The sequence below is a fragment of the Sphaerodactylus townsendi genome, linkage group LG05 (assembly GCF_021028975.2).
Source record: "Sphaerodactylus townsendi isolate TG3544 linkage group LG05, MPM_Stown_v2.3, whole genome shotgun sequence".
Lineage (NCBI taxonomy): Eukaryota > Metazoa > Chordata > Lepidosauria > Squamata > Sphaerodactylidae > Sphaerodactylus > Sphaerodactylus townsendi.
The window spans coordinates 78,757,443-78,775,367 of NC_059429.1; the positions used below are offsets into that span (position 1 = coordinate 78,757,443).

The 17,925-nt window shown below is 43.0% G+C and overlaps 1 protein-coding gene across 3 annotated transcripts in view; it reads right to left on the reverse strand.

The window, feature by feature from the left end:
• KIF21B (kinesin family member 21B) overlaps positions 1–17,925 on the reverse strand; it is an 82,218-nt gene that overhangs the window by 4,041 nt on the left and 60,252 nt on the right. Inside the window, exons 26-35 of one of the 3 annotated variants that reach the window (XR_007244485.1) lie at positions 17,763–17,837; positions 17,475–17,588; positions 14,865–14,903; positions 11,990–12,126; positions 10,015–10,195; positions 6,170–6,334; positions 4,843–4,960; positions 2,135–2,305; positions 1,029–1,228; positions 78–297 (exon numbers count right to left, since the gene is read on the reverse strand). Coding sequence is in view for 2 of the 3 variants with exons in the window: in XM_048496080.1 (XP_048352037.1) it covers positions 1,029–1,228; positions 2,135–2,305; positions 4,843–4,960; positions 6,170–6,334; positions 10,015–10,195; positions 11,990–12,126; positions 14,865–14,903; positions 17,475–17,588; positions 17,763–17,837 (1,200 nt within the window). In the remaining variant the exon portion in view is untranslated. The remainder of the gene's footprint in view (positions 1–77; positions 298–1,028; positions 1,229–2,134; positions 2,306–4,842; positions 4,961–6,169; positions 6,335–10,014; positions 10,196–11,989; positions 12,127–14,864; positions 14,904–17,474; positions 17,589–17,762; positions 17,838–17,925) is intronic. The other 2 variants (XM_048496080.1, XM_048496081.1) reach the window with 2 other exon arrangements.

Genomic DNA, 17,925 nt, shown 5'->3' on the forward strand with positions numbered 1-17,925 from the left:
GAAGTGGGCTGCGGAGTGATGGCTCCCTTGGTAAAGGGCACCCTAAAGGGAAAGAAAAGCAAGTAAGCATTGCATACCGTTAAGAAGCAGCTGAGATCAGCTTGTAGAGGGGAGGGGTATAGGGAGGAGAAGAAGATTGGGGAGGGAGAACATAGCAAGAAAGAGTGAACAGGAGAGCAGAGAAGACAGGAGGAGGGTCAAGGCAGACTGGTGGCACGGCCCTTGATGGCAAGGACGCGTCGTGGAAGGCAGGGGGTGAGCCCAGGCACGTAATTCCATAACTTTACCCGGCAGTCACTGCGGCACATAGAAACAGAGAGAGAAAGAGAGGAAGACAGAAAAGGAAAAAAGAAACACAGTCGGAAAAGTGGAGCTAAGAGACTCCATAAGAGGGGAAAGTGAGTAATGTGGTCTAGGCTGCCCTGCCAGATATGGCCTCAATGCCAGAGCTTTGCTGCTTGCTAGCATTCCATTCCTAGCTCTGCCAGAATCTCCATGTGACAATGGCAGATTATGAAACATTGCTGTATCACTACTCTCAATTTATGATCACTAGAATAAACCACTATACTCTCAGGTGAGGCATGCTCAGGCACTCCCTACTTGGTCATATTTGGTGCCTTGATTTAGAAAAGAACATTTAATAAGGGTGGTTCCAGCATCTCCTTTATACTTCGCTACCCAAACAAGGAACGAAACTGAACTGTGCAGGATCTCACTGAAGACAGGGAAGGAGTCTCCAACATAATGAACCACCTCAAAAAAAGACGTTGCTAGGTTTGGAAGAGGCAAAGCTTTGGCAGATCCCACAGTGCTGAGATGAACACAGCTGTACTGTGGAAAGGCTCAAGGAACACAGTAATGACAAAAACAATGCCTCTTTAAGGCTCTTCCCTCTAGGAGGGCCTGCAACCAGCCCAAGGAACCTTTGTTACCTTGAATGGTTAACTCCCTGAGATGGAATTGAGTGGGCAAAGAATTCAGGGTCTTCTTGTGGGGCAAGGAAGATTCCAGCCCTGCACACTCACCTGGATGCTGTGAATATGTGCTTCGAATTGGTGCAGATGGCATTGATAGGACTGTCATGTCCCTTAATGTCCCCAACAGGATTGAAGTTGTCAACATTCCAGACCTTCACCATCCCACCACGGCAGGCACTCAGCAACATGGGCCGGCTGGGCACAAAGGCCAAGGCACAAACCCAGTCTTTGTGTGCATTGGGGATTTGCTGGAAATGGGACAAAATTATCTGAATTAGCAAAGGCCTGTTCTCACACAAAACATTCCCTTTACAAAGCCCTCTGAAAGAGGAAAGGGGGTTAAAAACAAACATAAGAGAGAAGACTGTAAACCAGACAAGGATAGAATGTGTATATATATACTGATATCCATTGTAGGAGCTATGCTCTGGCATTTGGAAGGACAGCACAACATGAGCATGATATGAAGTAGTTTTAAAAATTAAACTCACAAATAAGTCTACAAAATGTCACAGACAACGCTGGACCCACCTGTGGTGCTTACCACCAGTGATGTCACTGGCACTGTTAATAACAGCACCACACCCACATTCCACGCAGCACCTATGACTGCAACTTGCAAATGCTGGAGGAGGCAGGATAGTATTTTCCCAGGAACAGAATGTTGTGATTTGTGTGTTTAGAAACCTCATTGCAACAGAAGTGCTAGTTCTTTGAACAACACTGAACCATCTTAAAAGGCCCCCAGAGATTCGGAAATCTGCTTTATCTCCTAACAGCCATTACCTTAATTTCACTGAGGGATTTGTTGAGATCAATACAATAAGAGATAGCAAATGCTTGCAGGTAACACAAGTGTTGCAGATAGATCTCGAGTGTCTGTGCAGTGCTACCACATGCAGAACACACCACCTTATCACTGGCTGCCTTTTGAGTATCTGAAACAATTTTGGAGAAGTCATTCAGGGGTGTTAGCAAGTGATTTTCTGGTCCCTGCTCCACAAATGGAATTTAGGCAGCATGTGCATGTCAGCATCTTCAGCACTCTGCTGCTCCACACAAGATACTAGACAAAATATCTTTCTCTCCTGGCTTTTGCCCCTCCTATCATTCACCGACCCTGAATCCCATTCAGTCTCTCACACCCTCCATACCTGGATGAGCTCCTGCTGCTCTAGGTCCCATTTCTTGATGCCGTTGTCCCTGGAGCCGCTGAAGAGAACATCTCCCTGAATAGCTAGGCATTCAATGCCATCATAATGTGGGGGTTCAAAGTTGTGGGTGGGGCCAACATTCCCACCGACACCTTCTGTAATTTCAAACATCTGCAAGAAAAGAGATCTCAGAGAAATGGCCAATCAAAACCCACTCTGTCTCACCTGAAGTAAGCCTCAGGCTCAGTGCCCTCCATTGCCAAAGAAGAAGGGATAGTATTAGAGCAATGGAAGTCTACAGACAGCACTCTGCCTCCTAGACACACACCACCACCACCCCTGCCAAGAGAAAGGGAGGTATATCACCAGGAACAAAAACATCTAGAAACAGAAATGTGGATTAGCAGGAACTTGATGTGTAGCACTTTTATCATGCTTGAACTAGTTCTAGGATATTTTATAGGAAAGAATGTGGGGAAACAGAACAGTCCCCAGCTCTCTTCAGCTGTAAATGCTGGTGACACAATTATGGTTAATGCACAATTCCACCTTTGTTTTCCAATCTATTCACAAAGAGGAGACAGTTATCTTCAATAAATGATAGCTGTGGGACTTGGCAAGGTGTAAACAGCTGGCCGATTTACCACATATTACTTGCCTTTTAGGACAGCTCTGCTCCTCTCCTATTGAAGAAGCAGAACCACTGGCGTAATGCCCATTGGGCAAGGTGGGCAGCTGCCCAGGGCATCACCTTGTGGGGGGCATCAAAATGCTGGGTTCGTTTTTGGGTATATTAGTGGTTTTCCATTTTTGGCCTGCAGGGGGCGCAGTTTTTAGGCTAGTGGCACCAAAATTTCAGCGTATCATCAGGAGACTGTCCTTATGCTACCCCCCATGTTTGGTGAGGTTTGGTTTAAGGAGTCCAAAGTTATGGATTCCCAAAGGGGGTGCCCCTATCCCCCATTGTTTCCAATGGGAGCTAATAGGAGATGGGGGCTACAGTTTTGAGGGTCCATAACTTTGGTCCCCCTGAACCAAACTGCACCAAACATGGGGGGTATCATTAAGGCAGTCTCCTGATGAGACCCTGAAAGTTTTGAGACTGTGCCTTCATAAATGTGCCCCCCAGCCTGCAACCCCATTGACAGCAATGCAGAAAACTCAATGCAGAACAAAGATTCTTGGGCAAATTTCAGGATGTTCTTGCAGGGAGGGCATTCTTGGACGTATCAGCACCAAAATTTCAGGGTATCATCTAGAGACTGTCATTATGGCACCCCCAATGTTTGGTGCAGTTTGGTTCAGGGGGTCCAAAGTTATGGACCCTCAAAACTGTAGCCCCCATCTCCTTAGCAAAGAATATGGGATGGGGTACCTCATTTGAGGGTCCATAACTTTGGACCCCCTAAACCAAACTGCACCAAACTTGGGGGGTCCCATTAGGATAGTTTCCAGATGATACCCTGACATTTTGGTGCTGATACATCAAAAAATGCGCCCCCTTCAGGAACATCCTAGAAATTTGCCCAAAAATCTTTGTTCTGCATTGAGTTTTCTGTATTGCTGTCAATGTGGGTTGCAGGCGGGGGGGGGGCATTTCTGAAGGCACAGTCTCAAAGCTTTCAGGGTCTCATCGGAAGACTGCCCTGATGATACCCCCCAGGTTTGGTGCAGTTTGGTTCAGGGGGGCCAAAGTTATGGACCCTCAAAACTGTAGACCCCATCTATTAGCTCCCACTGGAAACAATGGGGGATGGGAGTCCATAACTTTGGACTCCTTGAACCAAACCTCACCAAACTTGGGGAGTAGCATAAGGACAGTCTCCTGATGATATGCTGAAATTGTGGTGCTGATGTGTCTAAAAGTGCACCCCCTGCAGGCACCAATGTCCTGGTGCAAAAAAAAATTGGTTGTGGTGGAGTGGCTGCCCATGGAGGGGGGGCATCCAACTCAGGTTTTGCCCAGGGCTACAGTTTGCCCAGGGCTGCCTCGTTACGCCCCTGAGCAGAACAAAGGAAGAATGGATGGATTTCAGGTCCAAGGACCAACACCAACCACCAGTTTTATTTCATCAGTACCAGATGTGACACACACTAGGCAGAGAGAGTGCCTTTTCTGTGGTGGCATCTTTTGTTGGGTACTTCTCCACAGTTGGCCATCTCTGTTTGCCTTTTGGTAATTTTTTTTAAAAAATGGCTTTCTCTTCATTTTTGTTGCTTTTTGGTTAGCTATAAACTTTCGATTACATAGAGATTTTTACATTGCAAATTGTGGGTTTTAGTGTGATTTTAAACTCCTGAACTTTCTCATATTGTGTAAACTGTCTTTGGCTAAGAGTAACTGCAGGAGGTTTTTTTTTTAAAAAGCAAACAATATGTCAATTAATAAACTGAAAAAATACATATCATATGACATCAGAATAACTTGGACATTTATGACACCAATGAAGACCTCAAGGGCTCTCTGTCAAGATAGAAGATCCATTATGCAGCTTGACTGAAATAAAAGACATCCAGCCAGAACTACTGGACCACAGATGGACTGAAAAATGTTTTTAAGAAGGAAGGAAAGCAAAGCCCCCACTCTAATGCCACTGATACCATACTGAAAACGTTTTACTTTAGACAAGATATGAGGGCATCCAAATCATGTAACAAAGTGCTCTTATGAATGCTGCCCATGGGACCCTTGGCAAATCAGCTAGTACCTTGATATAGTGGTCTTTGGATCCTGTAATGACCAGGTCATGGTTGCTTGAAGTCTGGCTCACCGTGAGGCACATCACAGGCCCAATGTGACCTGTCAGCTTCCCAATGGGCTGCAATCTGGCCAAAAAAAGGGAAAAGAATTGAAATATAGTGTTTTATATTAATTGTTTGATTTTTTTGTTTTCATTTTTTGTATCCTATTTTTGATGTTTTCTGTCTTCTTGATATTTTATATAAATGAGAAATAATAAAACATTTTTTAAAAAGAAAAGATATGAGAGGAGATGCAGAGGCATAGTGGTTAAGAGCAGGTGACCACTAATCTGGAGGAACCGGGTTTGAGGTGTGGAGGCTTATCTGGGGAATTCAGATTAGCCTGTGCACTCCAGCACACGTAGCTGGGTGACTTTGTGCTAGTCATAGTTCTCCTGAGCTCTCAAAGCCCCACCTACCTCACAGGGTATTTGTTGGGGGGGGGGGAAGGGAAAGGAGATTGTCACCCCCTTTGAGTCTCTTTACAGGAGAGAAAGGGGGGATATAAATCCAACTCTTTTTCTTCTCTGTGGGTAAAAACTCCTATGTATGAACACATGTTGACAATACACCTTCTTTCCTTCCTTTGCTCATGCTGCTGCAGACATAAAGGGCCCTAGAAGTATAACTGCAAAACTGGAAGCCCTACCTGGAACCCCTTAGTTTGGCTATTTAAGCAGTTTTGGTACAGTCATAGCCTTTTATTTATTTAAAACATTTGTTGGCCACCCTTTTCCCTTGTGGAACTCAAGATAGCTTACAATACAAATAAAATATTATGAAACGCACAATGAAAACAACAATAAAATCCATAGAAGTCATAGCCTAAAAACTCAAATTAGGACTGCCAATAATAAAAGCTAAATCAATCAAAATGCATTTTAAATAAAAGTGTATTCAACTGCCTCCTGAAGATTAATAATGTTGTCTTAGACCATAACTTGTTTTTATTATCTTTGGTTTTATGCTGGACTGGAGCTTTTTTGTGTTGGTTTTAAATTCATGTTTTAATTTAATGTTTTGTTCTTATTATTTTTATTTTGGAAGATGCCTCAGACAGGTTCTAGGAGAAGCAGCAAAAAGCAATTCTAAATAAATATGTATAGAATAGGTCAGGATTATGAGCAGCAAAAAGCAATTCTAAATAAATATGTATAGAATAGGTCAGGATTATGAGCAGGTCATATTTCTCCTTTTAATGAAAAGCTGCTCTCTAATTCCCAGCCTGTATTGCTCTCCATAAGATGTTTCTGGATTCCTCCAATAAGTCGAACTTTGAGTTTGCCCTCTGACCTGTTCAGCTCCCAGATGCGGACGGAGTTTCCAGTGGCTGCATAAAGCGTGGTGCCTGTGGGATTGAGGGCAATCTGGTTGATCTGGTGCTCGCCTTGCACACTGGTGATAGTGCGGGTAGCGGTCCCAGCACAGGCATCCCCAGAAATCACTTGGCCCGATGACCTAAGACACACAGAAAGAGACTGAAACAGAAACACAGGACCTGACAGTAGCTTGGATGGAACATCTTCTGCATAAGATAAGCAAAAAAACTGCACATGTGCTGAGGCAGTCCAACTGGCTTACAACAGTGGTGGGATCCCAAAATTTTAATAACAGGTTCCCATGGTGGTGGGATTCAAACAGTGGCGTAGAGCCAATGGGACTGGGCGAGGCACGACAGGGGTGTGGCCGGGCATTCCAGGGGCGGGGCATTAATAATTTCTCTGTTACTGTAAAAAACTCTTACTGTAAAAAAAAAAGTTCCTAATTTTCAGCTGGTATCTTTTTGTCCATAATTTAAACTCATTATAGCAAGTCCTATCATCTACTGCCAACAGAAACAACTACTTCTCCTCTAATTGATTGCCTGTCAAATACTTAATACTTTCAAATACTTAATTTTGTTTCTAGAAATCAAAAGAAAAATACTTTCCTTAAACAAGGAACTTTACCATATTTCTAAAACATGTTTTTAAAACATCCCAACAACAGGGAGAATTATCCTGTTTTCTACCTTCGCTAACCAGCCACATAGGAAACAACAGGACTTTATGCCAACTGTGAAATCATGAGCGGTCACTACAGTTTAGTGAAGATTCACCATCACCACTGTTTGTTAACTATATTCTGAAGGGCAAATACATTCAATACTCAAAATAATTTGCACTTTAGATTAAGACACAAATTCATGAAAACATGGATCAGATGGACCATTCCTACTGCATAGGTATATTCAAGAGCTAGATATCAAGACTACTGCTAGGATACACAGGTCATGACTTTTTTAAAAATTGAGTAAGCATTAATAGTTAGTACCTTTAACCTATACAAAATGCTTTGTAATCCTTTAGCCCCATGAATACCTAAAATCAGTCATTAACACTCCCTTTTTATTCCTGGGTGACCTTGGGCTAGTCACAGCTTTCAGCCCCACCCACCTCACAGGGTGTTTGTTGTGAGGGGGGAAGGGCAAGGAGATTGTAAGCCCCTTTGAGTCTCCTGCAGGAGAGAAAGGGGGGATATAAATCCAAACTCTTCTTCTTCTTCTTCTGTTTCAAGTAAAAAATAAACCAGATCATCATCCTTTGTGAACTAGAATTCGCAATCCATACTATATATTCTGCAAATATTTCACATTAATTAATCCAGGATTAGAGACACAGATTAGCATAACATTCTCACATACAGGAATACAGAGCTTTTAAGTGGCCAAGCATCATGGTAAATCACAATTTATCATAAAATGAACAGAGTGCCAAAATAAATAGCCTACCAAGCAAGTAAAGAGTCCCCTGGACCCAATAGTAGTTAAAAGGTCCCTCCTCTTACTAGCTCTGGGCTACGAGAAAGAAGAAGAGAGGGGGAGGCGAGGGCATGGAGACGGAAAAGCGGACCCAATTAATAACCCCCTCTCGGCACACACAAATAATTAGTAGCCCACTCTCGGGAACTGGTGAGAACCTGCTGGATCCCACCTCTGGCTTACAAGGAGAACTTCAAACCCTTCCTTCTAGCCTGAAGGGCAATTCTAACAGACTGAAATAAAGTTCTATGCAAACGTTAGAGGCAGCAAGTGGATGCGGTCTGGTAGGGATTTGGATATGTAGCTGTCTGGCTGGTATTTAGGAAAAAGAACTGAACATTGTGGAAGAGCCAAGGAACAATGCAGAAAACAAAGGGAAAAGCACAGCGGCACCAGACTAGGCTAGCCATGGTTTAGCTACTAGGGATGGATTGTAAGTTTACATGTTGAATTCTCCATGTCTACCCTAACCATGATTTGGCATAATGTATAACCAACATTCCTGAAGAGTTTAAAGATCATATAAAGAACAGATTTACATTACTAAGTTCAAGTGAACATGAGCCAGAAGAACTGTGGGTTGAAACCAGAGATACTAACAAGGAAGAAGGCACAAAGACTATTCCTGTGGTCAAAAAAGCCTTCATGGGTGATTCATTGCTAAACACAGATGAGAAGCAAAAGTAAAAGGTGACAAAGACAGTCAGAAAGCTAAATACAGTATTCCAGTGACTAGCATGTAGAGACAAAGAGCACTATTATAATAACCAGTGTAAGGAAGACAACAACAAAAAAGGGGAAAAAGTAATATGTTCCACAAAATCCAAGTGGGAAATTTAAAGCATGGTTAGGTATGCTGAAAATTCAACATGGAAATACATTAATGGAACAGGACAAAATACAGAAAATATGGCAACAATAAACTGAAAAACTATACATAAGAGATGAAAGTATGACACATTCCTTCCAAGAAGAAAATTTTGAAGAAAATGCACAGTTTAGAAAGTGAAGTAAAAGCTACACTGAGAACAACTGGGAGAAACAAATCACTAGGAGCAGATGTAGGATATCAATAGAGCTAATCCAAGCCAAAGAAATAGAGTATTATTAACAAAAATATCCCAGCAACTATGGGAAAAAAACACAATGGACCACAGACTGGAAATGATCAATTTACATTCCAGCTCTGACAAAGGAGACACCAAAGACTGCTGCAACCATTGGACCATCACATTTATTTGTCGCATCAGTAGAATGATGCTAAAAATCTAACAATGAAGATTGTTACCATATATGGAGTGAGAAATGCCAGATGTCCAAGTAGGATTCAGAAAAGGAAGAGGCACTAGAGATCAAATTGTACATTTATGTTGGTTACTGGAACATATGAGAGAATTTCAGAAGAAAATCAGCTTGTGTTTCAACCAAGATCAAAATAATTCATACCATAGTATTCCCTATTACTATGGATGAGTGTAGAAGTTGAGCAATGAAGACAACTGATTGGAAGAAAGTAGATTCCTTTGAAATGCAGTGTTAGAGGGGAGCTTTACAAATACTGTCGATCACCAAAAAGACAAATAAATGGGCTGTAGATCAAATCAAATCTGAACTCTTCCTAGAAGCTAAAATGACTAAACTGAAGCTATCATACTATAGATTCAGTCATATTATGAAATACAAGAGTCACTGGAAAAAATATTAATGCGAGGAAAACTTGAAGGCACCAGGAAAAAAAGAAATGAGATTGATTGATTCAATAAAGCAAACCATGGCCCTCAGTTTGCAGGACCTGAGCAAAGGTGTTAACAACAGGATGTTTTGGAGGTCATTAATTCATATAGTCAACATAAGCTGGTAGCGATTTGATGGCACTTAAACACAACATAACCATTGCTACTTATCATTAAGGGTGCTTGAAACTCCTGTCCAGAAATTCAACAGACATATCAAAACTCGGAGAAACACGGAAATGTAACATGGGGCGATCGTGCACACAGTCTTTGCGGCGTAGTGGAGGCCAGTGTCCACCACAGCAAGGTTTCTTGTATGGACGGATTTTCTGAAGCCCCGATTTCACTTTCCACTTATAGAATGTTTTAAATCTTGCTTCACCACCAGAGCAGGACAGATTTGCAAGTGGGCACAGTTTTGCCCTGGACCTCTTTCCTCCACCCATGGCCAGTCTTCCCACGCCCTCGTAGGCTTTGCTGCATGCTGTGGACTGCCTTCTTGCATGTAAACAGAGAAATGCAAGGAGAGCCCACAATGAGCTATCTGTGGGGAGAACAGACTTGGCGCGTGAGTAATGGGTCATGGAGAGTTTCTGACTACTTACGTGAGGGTGCGAATGCATTTTGCAGAGTCCCGGATGTCCCACACTTTGATGTAAGAAGTAGAGACTGTGAATACCAGGCCAGAGTGGCTGCTGTATTTTATGGAGACTACATTGTTTGGATGTCCTTTCAAAGAGGCAATTTCCTGGCCAGTCACTAAGTTCCACATTTTGCAGCTCCGATCTTAACAAATAAGGGAAGACTTAAATTATGTCAGTGTTGATCCTTATAATAGGTAACAAGATATCTCAACAGAATGCTTATTTGTCTAATGCATTTGTAAAATGTGAACATACAGTATACTGCAGATGGACAATTTTTATTCGATCAATAGCCCCTAGAAACAAAGCTACTAACTTTGAACATTCTAACGGATGCATATATTTTTTTCATACAAAGATGCGGTATTAACAGATATGCATTACTGGTTGTCATCCAATACCTTTGCCATACTGAAATATAATATGTCTTCTTAGGGTGTGTGAATGAGAGCCTCCTCATACTGGAACATGTATCTGAACATGCCTTATATATATTATATATATTCAGAACCAACTACTGCAATTCATGGTAGAAAACTTATTTTTCAGCTCAGAATCACTTTCTTAAACTTCTTTTCTCTCTAGGATGAAGACGACAGATTAACTGTATTTTTACCAGTGAGTCAAGAAAGGTTGCGGGGTGGGGGGTGAGGGGTAAGGGTAGTGATTTTGAATGGGTTTTTTTTAATGGAGACAAAGTCAGTGGTGGGATTCTGCCTATTCGCACCTATTTGATAGAATCGGTAGCTAATTTTTTGTCTAGTTCAGAGAACTGGTGTAATCCCACCACTGAGTCCTTTCGGAACCGGTTGTTAAATTATTTGAATCCTACCACTGGACAAAGTCATATATTTCTGCCTGTCATGTGTAGTGTGGCCCTGATGTGCCAGACTCCCTCACTGGCCTTGGTTAAATTCAAGACTAATTTAAACATTACAACCCACACAAGGAGGCTGCCAAAAAACCAAGGCCAAGGTCACCTAGTAAGCTTCCATGGCAAAGTGAGGATTTCAACTTGGATTGCCTAGATCCCCACTACAGTGCTGACCCATGGCCAACCTCTGTGCAGAAGGCACAATATTTATATGCCTTTTATCTCAAGGTAACCGCTCAAGTGCATACAGGTACTGGCGTGAAAGTACTACATGCACTTTGGGCTAATGTGTGGCACTATTTTTTTAATTAAGTTTTATTTACACTGGGGTTCTTTTTTTCTTTTGGCTGATGTGGGACATTAAGATGATTTTATGTGATGCCGTCATATCAATGTCACCAAAAGAAAACACTTTTCTTTTTTTTCTGCCAAAAGGCTTTATTTATCTTAATTATAAAATGGCAAAAAGAATCCCCAGAAATATGACAGACCCATCATTTGGGCCAAGCCTTTGCTCTCTCATGAGAGCTCCTTACATACCTCCCCCATTGCCAGCCACTTCAGGTGGGAAGTGAGTCAATTTCCGTACATATTCACATCTCATACTTTTATACACTTACAAATACATGCGACTAAGTAGAATGTTGGGTACAGTCAGTCTCTTGGATGCTGACCCACACATTCAACCATTTTAACCGGTGGGGGCACCTACAATTATCTTCTGTCCTAGAATGGAGAACTATCCTTAGAGTGCAGCCTCTTCTAGGACTTCCAGGGTTCCAAAGGTTCAAATTGGTAGTGCACACATGTTAAAATAGAGCCAACCGTTATTATAGAACAGCAAAAGCCTTATCTCTTTAGCCCAAATACCAGAGAAAGGAGACACTAGATTCCATAATCTCATCCTCATCTTCTTACAACCCTACTGTGGAAAAAAAGTCTCATTCTGCAATCTTACACATATTTTCTGCAGAAAACACTTTTCAACAACTCCCACATATTGTGTGTGTTTAAATCAATGCTAAGCTATCAGAAGCAACCTGTTCCATTTTACAAACGTACCTTTGGATCCAGTGAATAATAATTCATCAGTAGCATCTAGGCACAGAACCGGCTTGGTGTGACCTTCTGCCACAGAGATGCATTGCAGTGGGGATGTGCGGGCACCCCTGGAACCTCCCACAGGATTAATGATGCCCCTTGTATGGGAGAAAGAGACAATGACTGAGAGAGGCATTTTGCAGCTGGAGCAAACTGATTTCCTAAGAGTGTCCTGTCATGCACCGGGGAATTCACACTGCTTAGGAGACATGGCTTGCTAGCAGCCCAACCCACAACAAGCATCAAGAAAAAGAAAGGTAGGCAGGTGCATGCAACATCAGGCTGAAGAGCAGTTCATACTATTCTATGCACAATCTTTAGCATTACAAAAAAAGAGGTTTAATGTTCTACACTGGTTTTATGCCAATCTGTAAACCGATCCACTCACTCTGATGTGTATATTGAACATGGGAATTTTCCCCTAGATTTATATAAACTATTCTGAGCTGTTATATTTTCAATTGCTATTTTGCTTCTGAAAGGGTAATAGAAACCTGTCTTCTCCATTCCAGGTCAGGATGCAATTCAGCATACTTTTATTCGGTACCCTAGAGAACCCTCCCTGTATTCTAGACAGAGCTCCATCTTCAGTAGTCCATGAAATAAGGGCACCACCCAGTGGCCAGCATGGAGCTATTTTCTTCCAGCTCCATTTTACCCCAACAATATGTAATACATTTTCTGAGTTGAATACAAAGTCCAGAGAATAAAACAATTTACCTAGAGTCATGCTTGATTAATTAAGAACTGGCTTCATAAAGGCAAATTGTCCAAAGGAATTTAAAAAGCATTTGGAGCCTAGGCATGATGGACCCTCAGTCTTCAATGCCCAGTCTGCTGCTGGTTTTTAAGCATATGGACCTAAAGGCAGAGGTTAACCAACTGCCTTCTTTCATTTCTGAGTCCTACCAGCAAAATATAAAGAGCCCTGGTAGCAGACTGATCTTTCTGCTAGAAAATGCAAAGAGTATGGCTTTGGCTGGCATTGCACAGCTTTACTGCTTGAAAAGCTTCTGAAAGTTCATTGCAATGGAAGAGAGTAAAAAAAACAGAGGACAGACTCTCAAAACAACCGCTGTGGGATCCTATCAGATGCCAGCAAGAGTGGAGTTCATCATCATCCCTCTGTGCATGTGTGTCTGCATGTTTGCCTGATGAGGATTTTCTAACCCAGAACTGACCAGGCAAAAAATTCAACCACCCTTCCAAAACACTAACATCTCTTCGACATGAATAGAGATTGAGCATTTTACAAATTCTGCAGATTCCTGTGTCTGTCTTTTGGACACCGATCTTTGGCCTATCATATGAATATATCCACCACTTCCATAATCTCATCCTCATCTTCTTCCAACCCTACTGTGGAAAAAAAAGTCTCATTCTGCAATCTTATACATATTTTCTGCAGAAAACACTTTTCAACAACATCCACATATTGTGTGTGTTTAAAGCAATGCTAAGCTATCAGAAGCAACCTGTCCCATACATGCACTTGAAAGTCAGTAGGGTTGTTCTAATTAAGACGCTTTGCTTCAACAAAGCCAGCTAAATGATGCCATCAGAGGGATTTAAACCAAGCAGGAAATAACACTTAGAAACAAAGCCCATTAGCAGTAAAATAAAGGATTGGAACATGACAATTTCTAAAGCCACAATGGGGGTAATGACCCGGATGCAGCAATAGTGCAAACGGAGGTTCAAGAAGCATCTTCTCAGCACTGTGAACTGTCAAGAAGAATGTTCTTCAGAAAACCTGTACAAGTCCAGGCAATATGGGAACAGCAGCCCTGAAAAGAAAAAGGCCACCTGCCTTCTTCACAAACTTCCTGGCTGTGTTTAACTGATTCTTATGGTGTCATGAAGCTAAAAGCAGGAGAAGCTCGGCCTATAGGCTTCTTCCCCTTTACATGGTTATGGTAGAATCTGAATTTTGTTTACATTCAATATGTGCAAAAGAACAGAAGGCCATTTCAGTCCAGCACAGTACAGCTTTAGCACAAGACCGAAGGAACAGAATGTAGTCTATTATTCTGCACTCAGACTTTTCAAATTCTGCTACAGGAATAATCACAATGTGAGTGTAGAATGCATCATGAAAATTAGGCAAATGTGCATGCATTCAGTCTGTATAACAAAAATGATTAAAGAGGAGAGTTAGACTTCTGGACTTAAATACTCCATTGGGAAGGTGACCTGAGCACTGAGAACACTATGGTGCATGGAAGCAGGCCTGTCCAAGACTTAGAAAGGTCAGGAAGCTGCAAATTGTGAAGAAGTTCTTGACCATCATGAAGCTGGAACTGCCTGAACATTTCCAATCCTTTTTTGTTGCCATAAGGCCAAAAAACTACTCAAGATTCTAAAATGCATTCCACCATTTAAAAGCTGAATTAGTTCCTGCAATATTACCCCAGTGTTAGGAGCTAACAATATGCATTGATAACAACTATTTCAGACTGGTAGGTCCTAATCATCAGTGGTTTTGAAATATGTAACAGCAGATGATGTGGCTGGCCCAGACCAGCTAATGTGCAACTTCTCCAGGCTTTCAGAGCAGCCATGCTAACGTGGTGCTTGGCTGTGTGACCAGAGATTGCTGGCATTACAGTTGAAAAGTATAGGAGCAGCCACAGGTGGCCTGAGTAGTGAGCCTGATGGAACATTCTACTAGCCACCTGGGAAGAAGACACAAATCAGGTGCTCAGCAAACAGGAATGGCACAAGGAAAGAAACACCACACTGGGTTTGGTTGCATGCAGGTTTTCTATGCAGGCAAGGGCAGGAATAAGAAATAGGAAGGCAAGAAGAGTTATATAATAAATAGTAAGTTTTATACCTCAGCACCTCCGAGACAGAGGAGTCACTGTCATCAGACCTAGGGACAGAAAATTAGCAGGATTATGGGTAATTAAAACCAGGAGAAGGAAAGGCAGCAGCAAAGTCAGAAAAGGGGAAGGTGGTTATTGCATCCAAGCTAGCAGGGCAGACAGGGGATAGCAGACCATAGACAGAAAGGGATCAGGAGCAGAGGAGGCAGGAGCAGAAACCTTCGTGCACTAACCATTTCACCACTTAGGAAGTTTATCTTCTCAGTTTTAAGGACCAGAAACTTGATTTTTAAAAAAACAAAAAACAAACAGAGATTCTTGGTATCCCACAGTCTGCAAGTCATCCAAATTCTTTCACCCATTTGGCTCTTGGGCAGAAGGAGAGACCACACACAATCCTGGGAGTGCCTAGGCAGGGCTCCTGGGGAGCTCTGGGTGGCCTAGTTCTAAGCAACGTTGCAGCTTCCGTGTCTCAGGCAGAGGCCTGGAAATGCTGGTCGTTCTGCAGAAGACACAGTGGAGACTGCTCCTGTCAGCTTGGTCCTCAAACAGGTGCTTGTAATACCATATCTGTTCCTTTAAACTCAGGGGCTTATGTTACATACATCCATTGTTCTCATTAAAAATGCAGCCACTTTGCAACCGCTGTGCTACCTGGGAGACACTGTCAGAAAGTCCTCTGGACAAAAAGACTTTACAGATTCAAAAGCAGGCAACTTGAGGTTTGGAAGGCAGGACCTGCGTGGCCCTTCTTATGGACTGACATAGGTTCCCTGCACACAGGTTACTTGCCCCAACTTGGATGTTATTAGGAAGTGATTTTTCTTCTGTTTCCCTCCAGAACTATGGTTCTTCCAAGCACCTCTCAGCTTTTTCCCCAGTCTTTCTGTGACCTTTCCCAAGCCAGTTTTGCAGCAATATTTTGGGAAAGATCACAGAAAAGCACCCAGATTTTCTGAGAGCCACTCATATCACCACTACAGTCTCTGCCCCAGTTGTTCATGGCCATTTCCCTTGCCACTGGAAGGCTTTAAAATAAACTATCCACTGAATATCATGATCATGTTATAACGTCGTAACAATCTGCCATGTTCTCTTAATTCCCAGCTTTATTTTTTAAACTAAGGCTCATTCCGCACCTGCAGAATAATGCACTTTCAAACTGCGTTCAATGCTCTTTGAAGCTGTGCGGAATGGCAAAATCCACTTGCAAACAGTTGTGAAAGTGGTTTGAAAACGCATTATTTTGTGTGTGCGGAAGGGGCCTAAGTTTCTAGCCCCTTTCATTCTGGTGATATGACTTTCCACGTGTATCTCTGCAACAACAAAGGCTAGAGCAGGGGTCTGCAACCTGCGGCTCTCCAGATGTTCATGAACTACAATTCCCATCAGCCCCTGTCAGCATGGCCAATTGGGGCTGATGGGATTTGTAGTCCACGAACATCTGGAGAGCTGCAGGTTGCAGACCCCTGGGCTAGAGACTTCTCTCTCTCTCTCTCTCCCCCTCCCCCCGCCCCCCAAAATCCTGGGAATTTGAAGACCTGACAGTCAGATTGCCATTGCATTATAATGACAGTACATTGTTGTAAAAATATCCCTGAAATGCCCCTGGTAGCATGGGAACGGCAAGAACTGGGAAACTGAAGGGAAGCCTGCCTTATGGAAACCCTGCTGCTGCTGGGCTGAATTAGCTCAGTGTTTCCATAGCAACCGGGGGAAGACCACACAAGCCCATTCCCATGTGGAAAACACCATGGCGTTAAGTAACTGGAAACACTGAGCTGCTCATAGTTTTCTACTTGCTATGCTGGAGAAGAAGATTAGGCTCACCCCACCCCACCCAGCCAATGTTAAAATCTGAGCAGGCAGAACACCACATAGACTGCAGACAGGATCTCCCCACTGCTCCATCAATAAACCCTTTTTCTGATATACTTGAAAAGAGGGGCAACAGTGAGGCTCCTGGTGTTTTTTGGTCATAAGTTCTGACAAAGGCAACTGCAGTGGGAGGAGGCCTAAGGTCAGAAGCCTTCGTGAGACTGTGGCTTGCAATGCTAAGAACACATTTCTAGGAGGAAGTCCCTTTGAAGATAATGGAACTTGCTGCTGAGCAGACTGGCTTCAGATTTCTTCCTGTGTTACTCAGGCTCTTTCCATAGTCCATGTACCCTTATCTCTAATTATCCAAGCTAGTGGCAAAGGCAAACAGTTACCTCCAGGAAAAATGGGGATAAGTGCAATATTATATACTACCAAAGGTTGAGAAAACATGAAGTTCAATTGGCCATGCAGGCAGGGGCTGATGGGAATTGTAGTCCATGAACATCTGGAGAGCCACAGGTTGCAGGCCCCTGTTCTAGAACTAGGTAGAAAGCAGGGTGTGACTGGAAGACATGTGCACTCATAGGGTGCAGCAGCAGTGGATCCTGTTCTTCCACTGGCACCTGGCACCAGATCCTGATGCCCTCCAGTGTGGGCACCATCTTCCCCCCCTTCAACAGCAATAGCTGGAGTCTTTCCTGTGACCTATCATGTGAGCTATACGTAACACTCAGTTTCACTTATTTTTGCTGCTGTGAACTGATATCATCCTTCCCTAATCTCACAATTGGTCTTACTTGTCCAGTGCTGAGCCCTGGCTCTGGTTGCTGGTGAGGCGGGAGAAGACATTACGGTCATTGCGTGGCCTGCTGGGAGGAGATGAGGGGGGAGTGAATCCAACATCTGGAGTCCTGGGTGAGAAAGAAAGACGCAAAGGGTTTCACTGATGGCAGATTCATTCTGTCCCTGGACTTTCCTGTGCCCATATGCTCCTAGTCAGATCTTGCAGCATCAAGCAATTCATCCTTGAATCAATGGCAAAATGGAAGCACTGCTGTCAAAACACTTGCACCGCACGCACTCACCTGATAGGCTGGCCCCGGTCGTAGGATTTCCTCCTTGTGAGGGGTGACGTGTCTGAGCCACGGGATTGCCTAGGGCTGGAAGAAGAGTTGGTTAGTTTCCAAAGATAAGCTCCTTTGTTTTGAACATTATCCATCTGGTTCTCAGAGCAGTTACCACTATTTT